Here is a 19895-nt window from a genome sequence, read left to right on the forward strand (position 1 = left end):
GTGTTGAAAGTGTTGAGTTAGCTTATAGAACAATATCCCAACCATAAACTCTTAACGGGAATTTTTTCGCAAAGCTGCATTGGATATCGAATATATTATTGACTAAATTGTATCAGTGATCAAACCAATCAGAGCCCAGGGACGTATAATAACCACATGTTGTTCCTAGAAGTACATAAGGATTTGGAAGCATGACACAGTAATGTCCTCTGGCCCAGCACGGGCGACACGGTATTGAGATGAATATGGTATTATGGTATCTCAAAGAAAAAATTATATTCATTGAAAGACATTGACTGTGACTAATATTTCTAATGAAGAATGGAAGACAGGCTTCACTTTTTACATTGGGGGTCTTGCAGTGGGTTGTTTCCACATGAAATGTACGTGCATGTTGAATCTTTTCAAACAAAGCTACCCAATTTCTCCGAACAAACAATTGAAAACATGTTTTGTCATTTTCCTTTGTTGAAAGGTGAAAAGTGAAATGGTTGAAAGTACAAAAACTTATTGAATTCTTTGATTGTGAATTCTAAAGCAAATTTTAAGACGCCAAGAGCTTGTAACCAGTTTTCAACACCCTCAGCTCTTTTGTAGGGGACATACCTCCTAGCAAATTAAGACCTAAAAGATAAGTTCCAGTCAGTTCTTCCACGGGAGTTTCATGGGTGTCAGAAGCTGTATTTCCACACTTGAAAAAACTTTGCTGATAGTCTTTCACATTATTTGGGTCCACAAACATCTGTGAACGATCTTTTTTTTTTTTTGTTTGAAAATAAAAAAGTGTAATCGTAGGTCGATGCTGACAGACTGTAATTTGAAAGCAGTCACGAGGAGAACAACTAGTAAGCTTGTTCCACAGTTCAGGAACATTATGCACGAGTGTAAACTGTTAAATACTTTACAAAAATTACAACTTTACATTTGTGGTAAAATGTTGTGATGTAAAAAGACCACGTCAAAATTTTAATATTTGTTTTTTGTAAAATTAGTTTCAGAAAAGGTTCTTATTGTAATTCCTCAATTGGGAGTAAGTGTAAAAAAAATTAAATGTAAATGTATAACACAGTTTAAATGTGAATTAAAAGATATACACAATTAGCTAGCGTATTTTCTGATTTGTAATTACATATTTCATATACATATATGCGGCCCCCCATTCCCAATTTTTTTTAATGCAGCCCTCGATGGAAAAAGGTTGCCCACCCCTGAGATAAACTATACCTATTAGTGGCGTAGCTAGCAATGTGCGGACCGCACGGGGCATCAAGTTATGAGGGGCATCAAGCTGAGGGCAAACTTTGTCAGTAAAAACTACACATTTGTATAACACAGGAAGAACCATAAAAAATGTATTTATGTCTATGCTTTGTTTTTCTCCTCTATTCTTTCTTCCATTAAATGTAAGGCGTAGAAAATGTTGAATCAAATTAATTACATTTGTTTAAAGCTCTGAAGGCAACGTACTTGTACACTTTCTCCTGAGGTACATGGTAAAATACGTTTTTGTTCAATGCTCTGTATTTAGATGAGGGACAAAGATATGTTGGTACATTTTAAACTAAATTGTTCAGTACTCTGGTTTCATCTAAATCTAGATTGTATAAATATGTCTCTTGACTTAAGTTGACCGTAGTAGATTATTTTCATTTCACTGTGATTCTTTTTATTTTCAGTCATTTTGGAAAGAATTCATTGATTTTTTTTCATTGGGCCATATTGTTAAAATAAACATATTGTTAAAGAAATTATCATCAAATTTAAGCAATATCATGATGTGGTATGAATTTGTGTCGCTTTCCCAATCCTCGGATGAAAAAAATAATCTTGATGGTAATATTGACAAAAACAAATTTCCTGTGGATAGAAAGAGACTTCAACGGTTGTCGCAGTTTCTTCAGAAGCCTTCAACTCAAGAAACAGGGTTCCTTTCAGCTCTAGAGTTAAAAAAAAAAAAAAAAAACATTCACTAGATGACTCAATCTCGAATATCGCCACCTTGATTCGCATATTTCTGACAATTGTGATACGCTACATGCAAGAGAAATAGTTCTAAACTTTAGTTATTCAAGAATTACTTTCGATCGACTGATGACACATCGACACACTCATTTGGCAATTTTGTCAATTGAACAAAAGCTGGTAGAAACAAAAGAATTTGATAAAATTATTGATAAATTGCTAGTAAGAAAGCACTAAGATTTTTTTATAGTATCTTTTTGTAAAATTGATCCCAGGCATGCTACCCTGCCTCATAGTGGCGCCCGGGTGGAAACGATCGTAGGAGGAAACGATTAGGCTAGCCGCTAAACGGTAGGAAAACAAGATTCCCGTGGGGGTGCCTAAAGGGGTGCGAGAGCATCCTCATTGCACTGCGCGGAGTTGTAAAAGCTCCCACAACCTTGTCACAATCCAGGCTGTTCCTCAAGGGGCCGTTATATAAATGGCGTGTCCCACACGGTTAGCTTGGTATAGAAAAGGAAAATGGCGGGGATGTTAGTGTACGCGGCCTCTTGCCACCTGTCTGACCCACCCGCCAGACAGAACAGTGTACACTGTTCTCATTCAGGCCGGTGAGAGAGAGCTCTTAAAATTGTTCACTTTTGCTGGCCTAGAGTTCCAAGAGCCGAAGGCTCAACTCTACCTGACAGTTTCAAGAAGAAGAAGAAGAAGTAAAATTGATTTTATCCTGAACCAGCAATACTTTAACATTGAATACATATTTCTTTTGAAAAAAAAAAAGGACGCTTACTGTTTCAATTCTTTTTTTTTTTTTTTTTGGAGGGCATGATGACTACCTGCGTAGCACCGCCGGGCATCAAATACCCTAGCTACGCCACTGATACATATAGAACTTTTAAAATTTATGCCTCTGTATAGCCTAATAGATGTTTCTAGTATAGACAAACGCCAGGCCTGATGGTCATATGTCTATTATAGGCCTAATTATATACCAGTAGCCCACCGTACCAAGACCACCAAGAAGACCAAAGTGGTCACCAAAGGGGATAGAAGGCTTACGTGCATGTCCACTAATCTAATCCAATGAATTTCCTTAAATTTAAGTTTTCTTCACACATAGATCCTTTTCTACTTGTTTGTTTCCAAAGCATAGAGGGAGGCGATGTATCCGACACAGTGTAGCTTTTCAGCGGTTTTAAATCTTTACATATCTAGATCTAGTTCTGAAATCACTTTTTTTTACAATTTCACACTATTATATGCATCCTCCCCCCAAACCGTAATAGTAGGCCTATCTTCGTTTATTTTATTTTCTTAATTAAAAAATAACAGTGCTTTTGCTGGCATTATGAAATCTTAATATCAATAATATCTGATGATGTGTTTTCATTGTTAGAAATTAAGCATAGCTAAACAGAGAAAGCTTTATATTTAGTTAAAAAATAATATGAAATTATTTTTGTGTGATACATAATGGGATGAGGCGCGGTGGCTGAGCGGTAAAGCGATTGACTTCCGAACCGGGGTCCTGAATCCTGGGATTTTTAATCTCGATCGGGATCTTTGGGCGATTCTGAGTCCACCCAGCTCTAGTGGGTACCCCACATTGGTTGGGAAAAGTAAAGACGATTGGTCTTTGTGCTGGCCACATGGCACCCTCGTGGGCAACAGAAACATCATATGCCCTATAGATCGCAATGTCTGAAAGGGGGACTTTACTTTACACAATGTGTTGCCTGAATCAGACAGGAAAAGCAACGACTTAGCAGAGTTTAAGTCATTGATTTACATGCATGACTAAATTCACACATGAAATGCTTAGGACGTAATTACTTTTTTTTTTAGCAACGTCTGTAATAAATAAGATGAGACTTCTGCTTGAAGGCCTAATCAAATTACAATTAAATGAAACGGTCCGAGAAACATTGCTACAAATAGGAGACTTAAATTGTGCAAAACAAGCCAATGTCAGTCCAAAAGTTGAGCTTGCTTCTGTAAAAGTTTGTTTTTTTTGTTTGCTGAACCTTGATAATCTAACCATAAAGAATGTTTGTTCTGAAATGTCTGTACAAATAACTTTGTTTGCATAAATTATATTATTCAATAAAAAAAAAATGTGAAATCTAAATTGGTCAGTCTCGTTCCAAGTTCGTATGATGCTCACAAAGTACTTCTTGTATATTTGTATGATCCTAGTGCAGCGTTACCTAACTGTACCTCAAACTACTGGTATGATTTAACTAGCAGGCCTGCACGTCAATTAATCTCTAAGTAAATGCAGGCAGAAAAAAAAAAAGACTCTAAAATAACACTAAAAACGTTGAACTGACCTAGATTCTGACTCGAATTGGAAACAAGGACACACAAAAAAAAGATCAACTAATAAATTATTTCTGATAGAGTTTTTCTGAAAAAGTACCACACTATTGAAACATTATTTTTGCTTTAGTTCCCTACACCTATTTGTATGAAGCAGGATTACAGTAGGAGGTATATAGAAAAAGAACTGACGCCACACCAGTGATATTGCCGTTAGTGTTCATGAAGAGGTTAGAGCATCAAAGTCATTCAATTTTTAAAGTTTTATAACTTGGACAGAAAAAAGCTTAACCAAAAAAAAGTGTTCAGTTAAAATACTAAATATTGTATATACTTTGTTACGGACAAAGTTTGGGAAACACCATGACCTAGTTAATGGTGTATATTTTATTTAGTCTTTAAGAACCGGTATTTAGTGCAGTAGGTAATTTTTCCTTGTTTTTTTTTTTTCTTAAATGTCGTTAAAAGTCATTAATTAGACAAGATTGACACATGAACTGCGTAGGTAATTATGTTATATTCTGACATAACATCTGTAATATATAAGATAAGGTGCCAACAAATGTTGATTGCTTATAACACAAGAACATTTGACAAACTCTTTTAGACACAGGACAGAATTGACATTAACACATTTTCCAAATCTAATGTCTAAATAGGAAAGTAATGGAATAATGTTTTAATACAAATGTTGTAGCTGAAGAAGAAATATATTAAGTTATAAAAAAAACATTTTCTTAATAACAAAAAAGGCTATAATTTTTTTGTTAAAGAAGGGAGAAAAGTAGATATAAATCTTCAAAACTTAATGGAATTTCGTTTACATATATTTAAAAATGTTATACTTTAAAAGAGAAAAAGTATGTTGAAAAATAAACTAGTTAAGCCAATTTCTTTGAACCTATGGCTATAAATTAAAACTCTCACTATGTATATATTCTTGACCAGATTTAGAAACAATAATTAATACTGCCATGTAGCACAATGTTTCATTTCAGTCAAATGTAAATAGTACTTTATATCATTCACACTTGGACCAAATTTTAGTTTAGTGTTAATATCAAAAACCTATGTATTGCAATTAGTATGGATTTGTAAAATAAAACGCAAGAAATTTCACATTAATGATAATGGTTTTTTACTGGTTAAAAGGGAAATTTCCCAAATATGCCAAAGTCACAAAAAACAAAACAAAAAAGACACAATTAATGATCAAGATAGATGAAGTTCAAACAATATTCTGAATAGCTAGTTTCACAGAATGTATTTCATTTATGTTCATGGAGAAATGTTTGACTAACACAATCACATATCAATACAAAACATTGACAACATTTTTAGTGCTTCAGTTTCTCATGAACCATCGATCTAAACTGCGACAAAATTTTAGCCTCTCGCTTGCTTCTCTCTTCATGGTTGAATGTAGCCAGGGCCCTCTTTTCGTCAGCACTGTAAATCTGGTTTTCTTTTCTGAGACGTACAGCTTCCATACGACGATGTCTGAAAAAAAAAAGCTTTCTTACTGAATAAATGATAAATCAGGTAGTCTATAAGAAGTGTAGTTTGTGTAACTAGCCCCACCACCTTAAAAACATATTACATTACTTTCAAAACGAAAAGGGGATCTTCTAGAGACACATGTTCTATATAAGTGAAAGCCATACGATTAAGAACTAGAGCCAAAATTTAAAAAATTCTAAACCAAAAATAAAATGGTTGAATAACATACCTGCTACCACTCATAACGTAGCCTACTTGTTCAAATGATTCAATTTCATTAGAAGTTAAACCAATCTCACCACGACGAGGTATCCTTTTGCCCTCTGCAATGTAAGCTGCCATGGCAGCACCTTCACCAGGAAGCAAGGCTCGACCAAAACTGTTGAGTAACATGTGAAGAAAGTGAATTCAAATTTAAATATGTAAATGTTTGGATCCTGAGAATTACTGGTATTAAAATTTACTAGGAAGAATATAGAAGAAAAAAATTATAGACTATATGATGATGATCCATGGGTGATACTACAGTGCAGAAAATATAATATTTATTAATACACAGTTCACAGAACAATCTAAAATTGATGACAGCAAATCTTAAATGGAGAAAGTAAGAGAAAATTATAAAGGCAGAAAATTGTATCACTGAAGTTTTATCAGAAAAATCAAAATGAATAAATGTACTTTTAACTATTCTTTATAAAAATATCATTTTGAAAATGAAATAGAAACCTAAGTATTATCCTTCATTAAAATTTGATAGAGAGTTCAGAAACCTTGTTCCCATTATTTGGATGATAAGCTAAACATAAGCTTAGTTAAGTTCCGAAGTGATTTATGTGCATTATCACAATTATACAGTATATATGATCAACTTACTCTCGCTCTGTGAGGGTGTTGGTCTCAACGAATGGAACAGGTCCAAAAGAATCATCTCCATCCTTCCTACTAGCCATATCTGAAGCTGGAAACAAGGACAGAAACATTTGAACCATTGGTTCTTACAAGTTACAAATACACTTCAATGATCCGCCTAGCATACTTTTTAGCTGCCAATTTCTAATATCTGTTACATTGAATTAGAATAGCCTGCTCTCTTTCCTTCTTTCTCTCTATCTCTAAAACCTCCTTTTTTTTTTTTTTTTTTAACCATTATGTTCTCTGACATAGACTTTTGACTTATATTGGAATGATCCGTTTTCACATACTTTTTGGCCATACATGAAAGTATCACTTGAACTTTCCCCATCTACCCCATGCTCTCAACAAAAAAGTTCTACGTACCAGTACCATCTCTGACTTTTTTTCGGCTTTTCATCTAACTATCTAAATATTTAATATACTCTATGTAGCCTTTCTGAAGGATCCTCCCCCCCCCCCCCACCCAACTCCCACTTTTAATTGTTATCGATTTTTTTTTTAACCCCTTTTGTATGTGGAGAAAAGACAGTGCTACAGAGTATAGTAGTCTTATCTACAAACAAGAAGCGCCGTGACTGAGTGGTAAAGCACTTGTCTTCCGAACCGGGGTTCGAATCCTGGGGAAGACTGGGATTTTTAATCTTGGGATCTTCGGGCGCCTCTGAGTCCACCCAGCTCTAATGGGTACCTGACATTAGTTAGGGAAAAGTAAAGGCGGTTGGTCGTTGTGCTGGCCACATGACACCGTTGTTAACCGTAGGCCACAGAAACAGATGACCTTTACATCATCTGCCCTATACCACAAGGTCTGAAAGGGGAACTTTACTTTACTTTTTTATCTACACACAAACACAGGGGAAATCATTACAATTGTTCTTTACTAAAAGGCAGCAGAAATAAAAATAAAAAATGACATAAAGTAAATTAAAAATAAGCTAACTTTATGAAAAAGAAAGAAAATATGCTTTAAAAATATGTAAGTCCTATTTTTGTGCTTTTTCTAATTAACCTTTATGCAAAGAATATTGAAATAAAATACAAAGGTTTAATAGCTTGCATTTTTTCACCAATTAAGTGTTCAGGCTGCAAATATGTCAAAACACTGTCTTAGCGAACACCTAAGAGGTAATAGGAACCTGTACAAAATTTTACGCAATCCATATGCTGAGTGGTATTCTGTGCTTATATATAGATTGAGATCACACATTAGCGTCACAGGTGCAATTTTCAATATGGAATTGAGATTAGGCATGGAAACTAGATTACATCTTTTTTAAAAATAATTTTTTGTTTATTTTTGTCTTTAAATTGAGACATGATCATTTTGTTTATTTCAGAGGCAGAAAATTAAACCTTTTTGTATCCAGGGTGCTATCCAGTATCATTTGGTATCTTCTTGAGACATATAGGCTTCTAAACAAAACTAATTGGCCAGGAAGCCAGAGTTAGCATGAGCACAAGAAACAGTTATCAGAAAGCATTAAGTCCTAACCCAATGTATATAAGTTAGCCTGCCCCAACAGCTGACGGATGATTTTCAACTATATCCATGGTTTACAGAATTTTTTTTTCTAAAATTAAAGGAGAGAGTTAATTTTACTTTTAGTTTTCTCCATCCAAACAGCTGTTTCTTCTTCTTCTTCTTCAGACTCTGATGATGATTCACTTGACAGTTTCTTCTTCTTCTTCTTCTTACGAGATTTTTTCGATTTCCTGTTTAAATAAGTAATAGTTTTTAAGTTTTAAAATATTGATTAGACTATGATGTGACTAATCTCTTGCCTTGACAAATTAGAAAACATTATCAAATGAATTTCATTTTCTCAATGATGAATATAATTGGCCACCAAAGTAAATTCAAAAAGTGTGTATTGTTAATTCAACTTTTCATGAAACATTACTTCTCTGCTATAAATATTTGCCAACCAAAAAATATCTGAAAGTGTTCAATATAATAAAACATCCCCTGAAAATTAAAAGAATTAGCTAAATGCATTGTAATAAGTAGGGCTGTAATGGATTTTCAGGGTTCTCTTGCTATGAAATACAATACTTAAAGTATAACTAGCAAAAAAAAAAAAAAATCAATAACATCAATAGTTTTTTTTTTTTTAACTTGGATGTATTGACAGTAAAATAGAACATTACAAAACAATTACAGTGAGCAGCCTAAGAGAAACTAAAGCCAAAAGTCCACTCATTGCAGAAAATCCCTCAAGAAATGCCTTGGAACAGGAGGCAAATGTAGATGAAATCTGGTACCATATCATTTAGGAAATGTTCAGTCCATTTAACAACTGCTTTTGGCTTTCTGGTAAGGTTGCCAATCTATCAACCAGCTCTAATACTTCAAATTGAAGCCAGGAAAAAAGATGATTGATGCAGAGAACAGAAATGCTTTAAGAGGTCTTAAGCCTCACTAGGTTTCACACCTGCTAGCAGAACATCTGCTCAATAGTGGATGATATGAAAGCATAAAGACAAGGTTAAAAAGGCTCCATGAGTCTGGGATTCTTCTTCACTTGGTTTGACAACCAGGTGTCACATGGACCTATACTTGCTTTTTAAAGTATATAATGTTCAAAGTAGGTATTATTTTTTATGTGCTTTTTGGGTCTTTAAAAAAAAAGAAACAAAGCTTGATAAAAAAACACTCTACTCACTGACAATTTTAACATAGTTAACTTTAGATAAATACAGACATAAAATATTAAAGTGAAACAAACTGTTACAAAATGACTCACTTTCTCTTTTTTTCTTTTTTAGACTTCTTTTTTTTACTTTTTTTTATCTCTGTATCTGACAAAAGAAAATATAAATATATTTACAAAGCAGCACTAATACACCCATAAAACATAATCTTTTCCCACTAACAAGATTGAAACGAATTTCCAACTATGCTCATCAACATATTAATTAAACTTAAAAACAAATGAAAGTAATAATATAATCTAAATGTTTCAGTAGAGGAAGCATGCGATGAGGGAAAAGCATCATGATGTTAAAAAATTGGATATGTACAGATAAGGTCTGGCCTTCATATGATCAATGCTCAAAACTAATGTGCTCCAAAGGATCTCCAAAAGTAGTGTTAGCTACAAATATTGAGAATATATTTGGATAATTGCTCTCTCAAACAATGAACTGCAAAGAAGGGTTGAAATTCTACCAGACATAATGCTCAAACACAAAAGATAGAGAGGGCTGGGACATACAGAAACAGGGCAGACTTAATGACAACTGCAATGAGTGCGGCACCACAGTGTAGTAGAATGAGTGAGAGGCCAAAGGAGTAAGAATTGATAGAAAAGTATTCTAAGGAACTGAAATCATAGTCAGAACAGATTGAAATGAACTTCACTAGCTGATGCCTTGTATGCTACTTGGAACTGCATGTTGATGGATGTAGATTGAAAAAAAGAGACAATATCTAACTCAAGAAACTGCAACTAAAAAAAAGAACATAACTGCTAGTGGACTTTTTTCTCACCTGTGTCACTCTCATCCTCATCACTACCATCTTTCTTTTTCTTTTTTTTCTTTCCTTTCTTTTTCTCCCCCTCCCCTTCATCATCAGACTGACATCTGAAAAAAAAAAAGAAATTAAAAAAAAGGATATTTGAAATAAAATAACATAAAGGACAAGTGTCTCTTAGCTCAGTCACTTCTAAGTTTTCTAGTCCAGCCAAATCCTTATTGTAAAAACATAATCTTTTATTGATATCAATGCAGATCTAGAGATGACCATCGTATCATTGAAAGTAAAAAGTGAATTTCCCCTTTCAGACCTTGTGATCTATAAGGCAGATGATGTAAAGGTCATCTGTTTCATTGGCCAAAGGTTAATAAGGATGTCATGTGGCCAGCACAAACGACAAACCACTTTTACTTTTCCCCAACTAATGTCAGGTACCCACTAGAGCTGGGTAAACTCAGAGGCGCCCTATAGATCCATTCTTCACTGAGATTCGAACCCAGGACCCATGGTTCAGAAGTCAAGCACTTTACCACTCAGTTACCGACCATCCCCATCCTCTCATATTGTGTAGAAATTGTAAGTTTTCTAGAGGAGACTAATGTATCAGTCATATGAAAACAATTGAGTTTGATAAAGGAGCAATGATGGAGCAAATAACTGGCTCTCATGCTTACATTCATATTATGGTTTATGCTTTAAATACTGTTGTATGACTATGCATTAGTATCTGTTTGACCACAAGAAATATTATTTACACATAAAGGAAACAATAGAATTCTTATCACTAAGTTAATTGTTCTAGGAATAATTTTTTTTTTAAAGTGAGCCCAGAATGTTCAGCTGCACACTGGGCAGGTTATTCCAGCTGGAGCTAGTGTCAGTGGCCTTGCTTTTTTTTTCTCTGACGCTTTTCTTTTACCAGCACTGTTCTCTTGTCTTTTGAATCTAAGCCACCCTGTCATACAGGTCACAAGATTTCAAAGAAATAAGTGCTAAATAGAAATCATCCTGAGATGAGATAAAAAAAAGAGATAAGAGCAGAATAATTTCTTGTACTGTACAGTATATAACCATGATCATCCATTAGTAGGCTCCATGTCTAAGCCATAAGCAGGTTTGCTTTTCATAGATAGACAGCAGGCCAGCTGGCCAAGAGGTCCTGAGTTCTATTTGCTCTGCTGAAACATATTTTTATCTGCTGCTGTCTTTAGAAAGAGACAGATGGAGCTTTACAAGGACTGCAGCATAAGCATTTTAGACCGAATGAAAAATGCAAATCTTGAGACAACATTGCATTAGTCAACATCTGCAACAGATAAGGCAATGTTGACAGTTGACCCTTCATAGCCAAATAAAATAGTACAATCTTTCTTTTATCTTGAGGAAAATCTGTTATTATTCATCTATTATAATGTAGTAACAATATTTTCAGTCAAATAGTAAACATTTACTTTACCCTGGAGAGGGTGACCTTGCCCAAATTTCTGGTATCCCACAAGCACCAATTCTTTCACGCTCTTCTCTCCTCCTGAAATTATAAAATACAGTAAAAATATTGACTACTTTAAAATGAATACATAATTTACAAGGTGAATATAAAGTCAAGCTATTATACAAAACTTTGAGGATTTTCATGCTTTATATCTTTAGAAAGAGCTTACAGTATCAAAACAATTAGCATTTAACTTTAATACCAATTAGAGCTAATGGGCAGCCAGTAAAGACAAATTAAAATGTTTCAACTACTTAACATTTTCATTCTATATAAAAGTGAATTTCATTATTTTCAATGCTTCATTATTATGTAATTGCCATATGTTCACCAACACTTTTTTTTATTTAGGAACTTATTCATTTTTTTCTATACAGTTTCCTAAATATTTATCTCCTCCTTTTAGGGGCTGCTAAAAAGTAATTAAATCACTACACCTGTCCATCATAGCAGTGTCTTCCTCCTGATGACGGTTCATTCCACCAGAAGCAGGTCGTTTAAAATGTACTGTATCATCATTATCATCTCTGTTATGATGACTGTGGTGCCTGGAATAATTTATTTAAAGATAGATAATGACAACAAAAATTGAAATTAAATTTTTTAAAAATATATTATGTTCTTTTTTTTTTTTAAACGAGTCATTAAGGAACTTGTGTGATTAATACAAAAATATGTTCCTAGCTATGAAAGCAGTCAACAATGAACAACAAAGATTAGCTACAGTCAAAACGATAAAACAATAGATTTTTGTAATAATGCTAGAATTCAGCAATATTATATTGAGGTTTTAAACAAATTGATAATTTGAAAGTTTTTACTGTTAAATTGAATGCAAATGCGAAATATGCCAACAGTTGGCATGGTTAGTGCAATAGCAGGACATTTTTTACTATCCTGACCAAATGTCAAGTACTCAAAAAGGTGGACTTTTTACCCAATCTTCAACAGTTTATGAGCTTTAGACCTTCAATTTAGAAGCCATGTGCTTTAAGTCAGCCACTTATCCCTGTAAATTCAGGTGACCATTATGTCATCTCAACACCACAGAAAACCAATACTTCATAGAATTTAGACTATATTTTTACTAAATTTCTAAATATGAAAATTCCATATTTATCTCAAAACAAGTTGTTGTAGATTTGTGAATACAGAAGAAAGGATCAAACATTATTATTTTGACAACTAATATCAAATTTAGAATAGATCAAACATAATTATTTTGACTACTAAAATCAAATTTTGAATAGATAAAAAATAATTATTTTGACTACTAATATCAAATTTAGGAATAGATTAAACACATATATTTTAACTAACAATATCAAATTTTGTTAAGTTATTAATACCTTGCATTATTTTCACCATATCTCTTTGAATGATTATCTGGTGATGTTGATCTTGGTCTGTGACGATGTTTATGCCTGTCAATCTCAGGTGAATCCCTATTGTGGTTTCTATGTCTGTTAATGTGTGCAGATCTTGAAAGACCATTTTCATAATATGTGTTTTTGTTTTTAATTTTTTCTTTAGAGTCAGAGTCTGACTCTGAGGAAGAGTGATGCCTTCTTTTCTTATGGTCAGGGGAAGATGAACGGGAGTGATGTCTTTTAATTTCTGGAGTTCTTGACTTGTGCTTATTATGATGTCTACCATTGGACCTTACGTTTTTAATCTCCTTGGATAAAGCTTTGTTAAGCTTATCAACACGAGAGTGATTATGAACATATTTCTTTTCATGTTCACTATCACTTGAGGTTATACTATCAGAATCTTCTGACGAATGTGGCATCTTGTCCTAAAAAATGCAATACCTATAAAAAGAAAATGTTTCTTAATTTTATTAAACTGAAATATTAGTACATGTTCAAAATAAAAGTATAAAAACAATAAACCAAGGTCTCATTGTAGTAATAATCTATTTGCCCCTCACTACTGTTTAATATGTCTTTTAAGAACTATTCAGTGACAACCTAAACCAAATATTTGAAGACATTCTTCACTTGGATTATATTCCAGACTGTGTATTGAACCCTTTTATCTTGACTGGTCATTGACTCTAAACTGAGTCAAGCCTACTAACAACTACTAGCGACTAGAATTGACTAGACTATGTTTGTGTGTGTGTGTGTGTCCCACCCGTTTGTACAATACATACACACAAATATGCAGTTTTATCAAATCAATATATGTTAAATTAATTTTGGAAATAAATATCTTGCCAACATTCCACCCAGAACATGAACAACATCATCGCTGTGGTATATCCACAGAAAATGTAATGAAAGTTATCTTTTAATCAAGTAACAACTTGACTGTCATCCCAAAAACTCAACCATTTTTTTTTTCAAAGATTTATTAAAGAACATTACAAATGGTTGCTATTCCATTTTTTTTAAAATTTTTAGTTCCTATGTGTATCTTATAGAGTATAGATACTAAAGTCATGGTGTGCATTTAAGTAGTGTTTTATTCTTTTATTAACAGAGTCTATTAGTATGTTTAGTTGACATTTGCTTACTAAATAATGCCTTTTGGATTGGAAGGGGGGTATTAGACCTATTAGCGTTTTTTTTTCAAGAACAATTTCTTTTTCAACTATGTAGTTTCTCTGGCTTTTACGACCAAAATAACTTTTACAGACTTTTCACAGCTGTGAAATATTGTTAAATCTACAGTAGGCCTAGGTCTAGACTCTTGATCTAAGTCACCAAAATTCGCGGACTTTTCACGGCTATGTTCGAATTATCTACACTGAATGTACCGTAAATCTAGAGTGTAGATCTAAGTCATCAAATTCAGGGACTTTTCATGGCTGTGTGTGAATTATCTTCACTGAATCTACCATAAATCTACACTCTAGATCAAAGTCACTAAAATTTGCAAACTTTCCATGACTGTGTGAGAATTATCTTCACTGCATCTATCGTAAATCTAGAGTCTAGATCTTAGCCACTAAAATTTGCGGGCTTTTCAAGGCTGTGTGCGAATTTTCTTCACCATATTCTAGTGATTTAGTGTAAATCTAGAAAATTTCGTATTTCTAGAGTAATCTAGACATTAGATTATCGAGATCATTAAATTGACTAAAATTCACAGAGTTTCCAGGTTAGGTGCGAATTATCTTTATTTAATCTAACATAGATCTAAATCTAGATTCTAGATCTAGATACTATTTCAAGATAGATTATTTACAGACTTTCCACATGAAGTCACTCTTACTGTTACAAGAAGATTTTAGGTGAAGGAGGGCCTGGAGGGGTGTAGCCTACATGTTAGGCTGGTAATTGCTCCAATTATAGACAATAGTCACTACAGACTAGATCTAGCGCATCTTCAGTTATAACAATGGAAGGAAACTGCCTTCAGCAAATAATGCCAGGTGAAATGCTTGCTTGTGCAAAGGCTATCTTCAATCACGAGGACAACTTCACAAGTAGGTGAAAGGCGGTGTAGACGCGTCAATGGTCAGCTCATTAACACAGCCAGCCTGTAACATCAAGCGATCAGAATGCCTGTTACACTGTCACTGTTCTTTTCCCACACACACATTTTTAGCAAGAAATAAGCAAAATTATATTTAAAAAAAAATATTGGCTAATTGCAGACCTGCCTACCAAAAAAAGTCCAAATGCGTAACGCTGATGGTCAAAATGCGTATTGCGTAACACTTGCGCGATCCACTATTTTGTCATATATATATATTAGATCTAGATGTCATGATTAGATCTACAATCTAAATCTAGATCAATATGACAATAGAGATGATATCTATCTGGATCTATGTCTAAACAATGAATATAATCTACTCTAGATCTGGGCTCAAGAGTGTTACCCATGCCGTGGATCCGCTACAAACGTAGGTCTACTCCAAACTTTCGTAGGCCTACCTTCATCCTTGATCTATTCTATACTAAGAATCTAGTCTAGATCTATACATTCTAGACTAGATGGTAGTAGATGTTATCAATCTAGATCAGTGGTTCCCAAACTTTTTTGGCTCGTAGACCCCTTGCAATGTTTTCCGATATTCGGTAGACCCCCTGCTTTGCTAATATTGCAATTCTCTGATTCATGAACTTCAAATGTATTTTTCACTGATTTCTAACTTAGTAATGTGAGACTGAAAAAAAAAAAAATCACATTATGTCAATTAACAATCTCACAGAATGTATGAAACAAGTCTGGTCAATAGGCGATGTCCGATTTCCTCTCGATTACATTTCATTTTAAAATGAGATCTTAAACATCCGAGAACTCCGATACAGTGTCAAAAAGAAAAAAAAATGTCTAACAAAAGCTTTTTGACAACCAACAAACTTTAGTGTGAAGAAGGAACGGGTAAAAGTTATCCTCATTTTCTGAACACATTTGAGCTTTGATTTGTGTATTAAACCTGTAAAAGTTGCTTCGGTCAACTGCGGTGCTAACGAATTAAAGATGTTCATGCAATCCACCACTCAGATCTTTAACTTTCGATGGATTACCCACGGTATTACTAACAATCCAGGTACACTATCCACAGTAGGACTCAACCATGAAAGGTTGCTGTTGATATTATACTTGATTGCTTTCTCATTAAAGTAGTTCTTCAAACATCAAATATTGATACGCGGTTATCCGTTTTCACCAAAAGAAGTTTTTCTTGGATTTATGAACATATGCTTCATTAGAGTTGGTTCGTCCACTTGTATAAAGAAATAAGTCGTTTGCAAATAATTACATTAGAAGCTTTCAATGTCACTATTCATTTCATCAATTGGCCTTTTAACTGTGTTATTGCTTAGTTGAATTCTTTAATAATATTAGATGAAGGTTTGTGTACAAAATAGTTTTTAAAACTTCAGCTGCTGGCAAAATCATTCTCTTTTTCTCGCTTATTGGGTGATGTTTTCCAAATTTCACAAGTAAAAGATACTTTAAGACACTTGCAAACCATTATCTTCTCTTTTTGATGTGAAAGCAGAGAGTTTGTCGATTTTTAGTCTTTTCTCAACTTTATCATTGACTGTTTAAAAGTATTTCAAATCTTAATACATGTTATCAGGGTGGCATCGTCTCAAAGGATTCTCCAGCTTAGGGTGGTTTTATAGTGTCATTACTACTCATTACATAAACTTTGTTACATAAAATACTCAGAGGCAATATAAGTTCAACAAGGAAAAAGCCAAATTTAAAACAAAATTGCACTACTGTCTACATTTTATATTTAGATTCGGCCATACTAAATATTAGTTAACTGTAGGCTAAAATAAGTAATTTACACAAGGTATTAAAATGTACAGTAGTCTACCGTTGGAATAATAGGATTCAAAATTAGAGGATTAACTATGAGAAGTTATAGATTATTATTTCATTGATGTGAAATCAAAATTAAAATCACAACCTTCTCAAATGAAATCCACTCTCGTGGACCAACATTTACATGTCATAGACCCCCAATTCTTTTTTTCACTTTCGTAGACCCCTTGGAAGCCTTCGTAGACCCCTGGGGGTCTATATAGACCACTTTGGGAATCACTGATCTAGATCAATCTAAATCATACTACAACTAAATTGGATCTAAATCTAGATTGTAGAGTAATGTAGAGAATCATGACATAACGTAATGTCTAGCTAGTTGAGTCTAGCTAGCAGCTAGATCTATTCCTGTAAAATGAGTTATCTAGATTCTAGATCTAGAATCCAGATCTAGATCTAGACTAGATATCTACAATGTCACTCAATGTGTTTTGAATCGATAAAACTTCGATATTTTTTCTATACAAATGAATACAGGAATCAGGGATTCAACATAATTAATTTCTACTAATGAACCTACAAAAAAAAAATCATGTTGGTGTATCAGCTAACTAAGAGGTACCAACCTGGTACCAAACTGCCACTCCCTCACTCTCGCGTTCTTCATTTCTAGACTAAATCTAATTGCTTTTAAGAACCAATCAACGTATAGATCTGGACACAATGTGTTCCCCCACCTTTTCTGTCCCCCCCCAACAGGACGGCTTAGATCGCTCGTAAGCTAGTCAAGAGAGGGGGAAAAAAAAGGATACGAAATGCGTAACGCGACGGGTTAAATGCGTATTTGCGTACTGATGGTCATTTTTGGGAGATTTTGCGTAACGAATACGCATTTTGCGTAACGGTAGGCAGGTCTGTAATTGGGTAAAATTTTAGGAGAGTGGACACAATTTTAGGAGAATTCTGGTAATTTTTAGGAGAATTTTAGGAGACTTTTTATTTTTTAGGAGATTTTAGGAGCGCATCGAACCATGTAGACAGTGTAGTAGTGTAGGCCCTACTGTCTTAGGCCAGGGTGTTAGTTTTCTGCAGTTGCGTCACTAGTGTCGCCTAGTGTCTAGTCATAGTGACTTACAGTTACACTGACTTAGACCAGATTTTGGGCTTAGACATTTTAATTTAGATCTACTAATTTAGACTAGATCTAGTCTAGATCTACTATGATCTATCTAGATTACTAGAATAATTTATTAATTATAATCTAGATTCTAGATCTAGTCAATCTAGATTATGATGAATGAGTACTCTACTCAGAGTAGATACTATAGACTATACGTTATAATATATGTGTCGTAGAATCCGGTCAGGTTTTCTTATATTTTTAATTTTAAGAATTAGAATAACTTCAATATCATTATAATTTTAATTTATAATCGATTCATATGTCATGATATGTGATGCAGTAATCATGCAGTGGGCAGTGAGTGGGCTGAGTGGCAGAAACTTTACTAAACTCAAAACTGAGAAAAGCCTCCAAAAACAAAGTCAAAGGTAATACAGTAATAGTTATTTGTTACTTTGTAATAATAATACTAATATTAATAATATTATAATAAACATTAATTTAAATAGTTTAAGTTTAGGTGACCAGATACCTATGTCTCCTAGATCTAATTATTCTAAAACAGTCTAGTCTATACAGATTATTAAAGAATCTATAGATCTAGTCAATCTAGATTAGTGGATATAAAAATATATTATTTATATAGCCTATTTACCTATTAGATCTACTTAGTTAGATCTATCTAGATCTGTTTATCAAGAAGCATCTTCAATGGAGTTTTAGAAACAACGAATGTCAACAGGAAGTAAACTTGGAAAAAGTTATTCAGAATCAAACGTAATCAAATCGTACATGCAGGACTGTAGTTACTTAAAACATTCACATTATGCATTAGGGTAGCATTCAACATCACCTAGACTCGAATTATATATCCCTTTTTCTGTTGAACCATACAAGATCTGGTGACCGTCTTCTCCAATCCTCTCTGCCTTTTGCCTTGGTTAGAATTTCTTTCATGACATGCCTGTCCAATCTTTTATGATGTCTTCCAGGGGCGGACTGGGTATCAAAATCGGCCCGGGCATTACCATATAAACCGGCCCACTAATGTCATGTCATATTTTTTCGGTGTGTGTGTTGGGGGGGGATTTTAAACCTCTCCGCAATTTATATATATATATATATATATATATATATATATATATATATTAGTGTGTGTCTATGTGTAATTAATCTTCATTACATTCTTATCTTTCATTCTTTCAAGCGTTTTTTCTACCCTAGAATACTCTCTTCCTATAATTAGTGAAAGGCAATATACACCGATAAGGGACAGCTAGGGAGTCTAAGTTTGCCCCGGATCCAAGCATTATTTCCGTTATTTTAAGTTTTAAAAAATGCATATTTTGAGGTATCTACAGTGCAATTAGCCTGCTACTCTTCCGCTAAAAAAAATCAAAAACTAAATCTTCTATTCAGTGGAGTCCAGCGACTGGTAGAAAAAGGTAAAATTCTTTAGTTTTTGTATTGGAGGTTGTGGGGGGAGAGGGAAACCACAAAACCCCTTTTGGCTACGCTCATGAAATTTGGTGACTGTAGTTTGCTTAAGTTGGCTGCACTGGGAAAGTAAGTAAAGTTTCCCTTTCAGACAATGATATCTGAGGCCCGTGATGGTTTGAACTCCTCCCCTCTCGGCTACGCCCATGTGTTTTATCATAGGTGTAAGCCTAATTCTATTCAAAATATATGAAGTTTGATAACGCATCGAAAACTGGATGTATGCTTTCGTAGGCTTACATAATGTATTCTATTTATACATGTATGTAGTCTGAAAACTATAAACACTACAATATCAGCCTTAATGAATTTCAAACTTTTTGGTATTACTTATAGATTACAGACGTTTCTTCAAAAAAAAAAAA

General features: G+C 33.8%; 1 protein-coding gene across 1 annotated transcript; it reads right to left on the reverse strand.

The window, feature by feature from the left end:
• Positions 1–5519: 5519 nt before the first annotated feature.
• LOC106056619 (NF-kappa-B-activating protein-like) lies at positions 5520–18843 on the reverse strand. The gene is made up of 10 exons (XM_056012848.1): positions 18689–18843; positions 13019–13483; positions 12107–12217; positions 11634–11705; positions 10190–10284; positions 9444–9498; positions 8300–8412; positions 6658–6742; positions 6011–6160; positions 5520–5781 (listed from the first exon to the last, which is right to left on the reverse strand). The coding sequence occupies exons 2-10, from the start codon at positions 13459–13461 to the stop codon at positions 5619–5621; spliced, it is 1287 nt and encodes a 428-aa protein (XP_055868823.1). The 5' UTR covers positions 13462–13483; positions 18689–18843; the 3' UTR covers positions 5520–5618.
• Positions 18844–19895: the final 1052 nt, after the last annotated feature.

Source organism: Biomphalaria glabrata, chromosome 15 (genome assembly GCF_947242115.1).
Source record: "Biomphalaria glabrata chromosome 15, xgBioGlab47.1, whole genome shotgun sequence".
Taxonomy (NCBI): domain Eukaryota; kingdom Metazoa; phylum Mollusca; class Gastropoda; family Planorbidae; genus Biomphalaria; species Biomphalaria glabrata.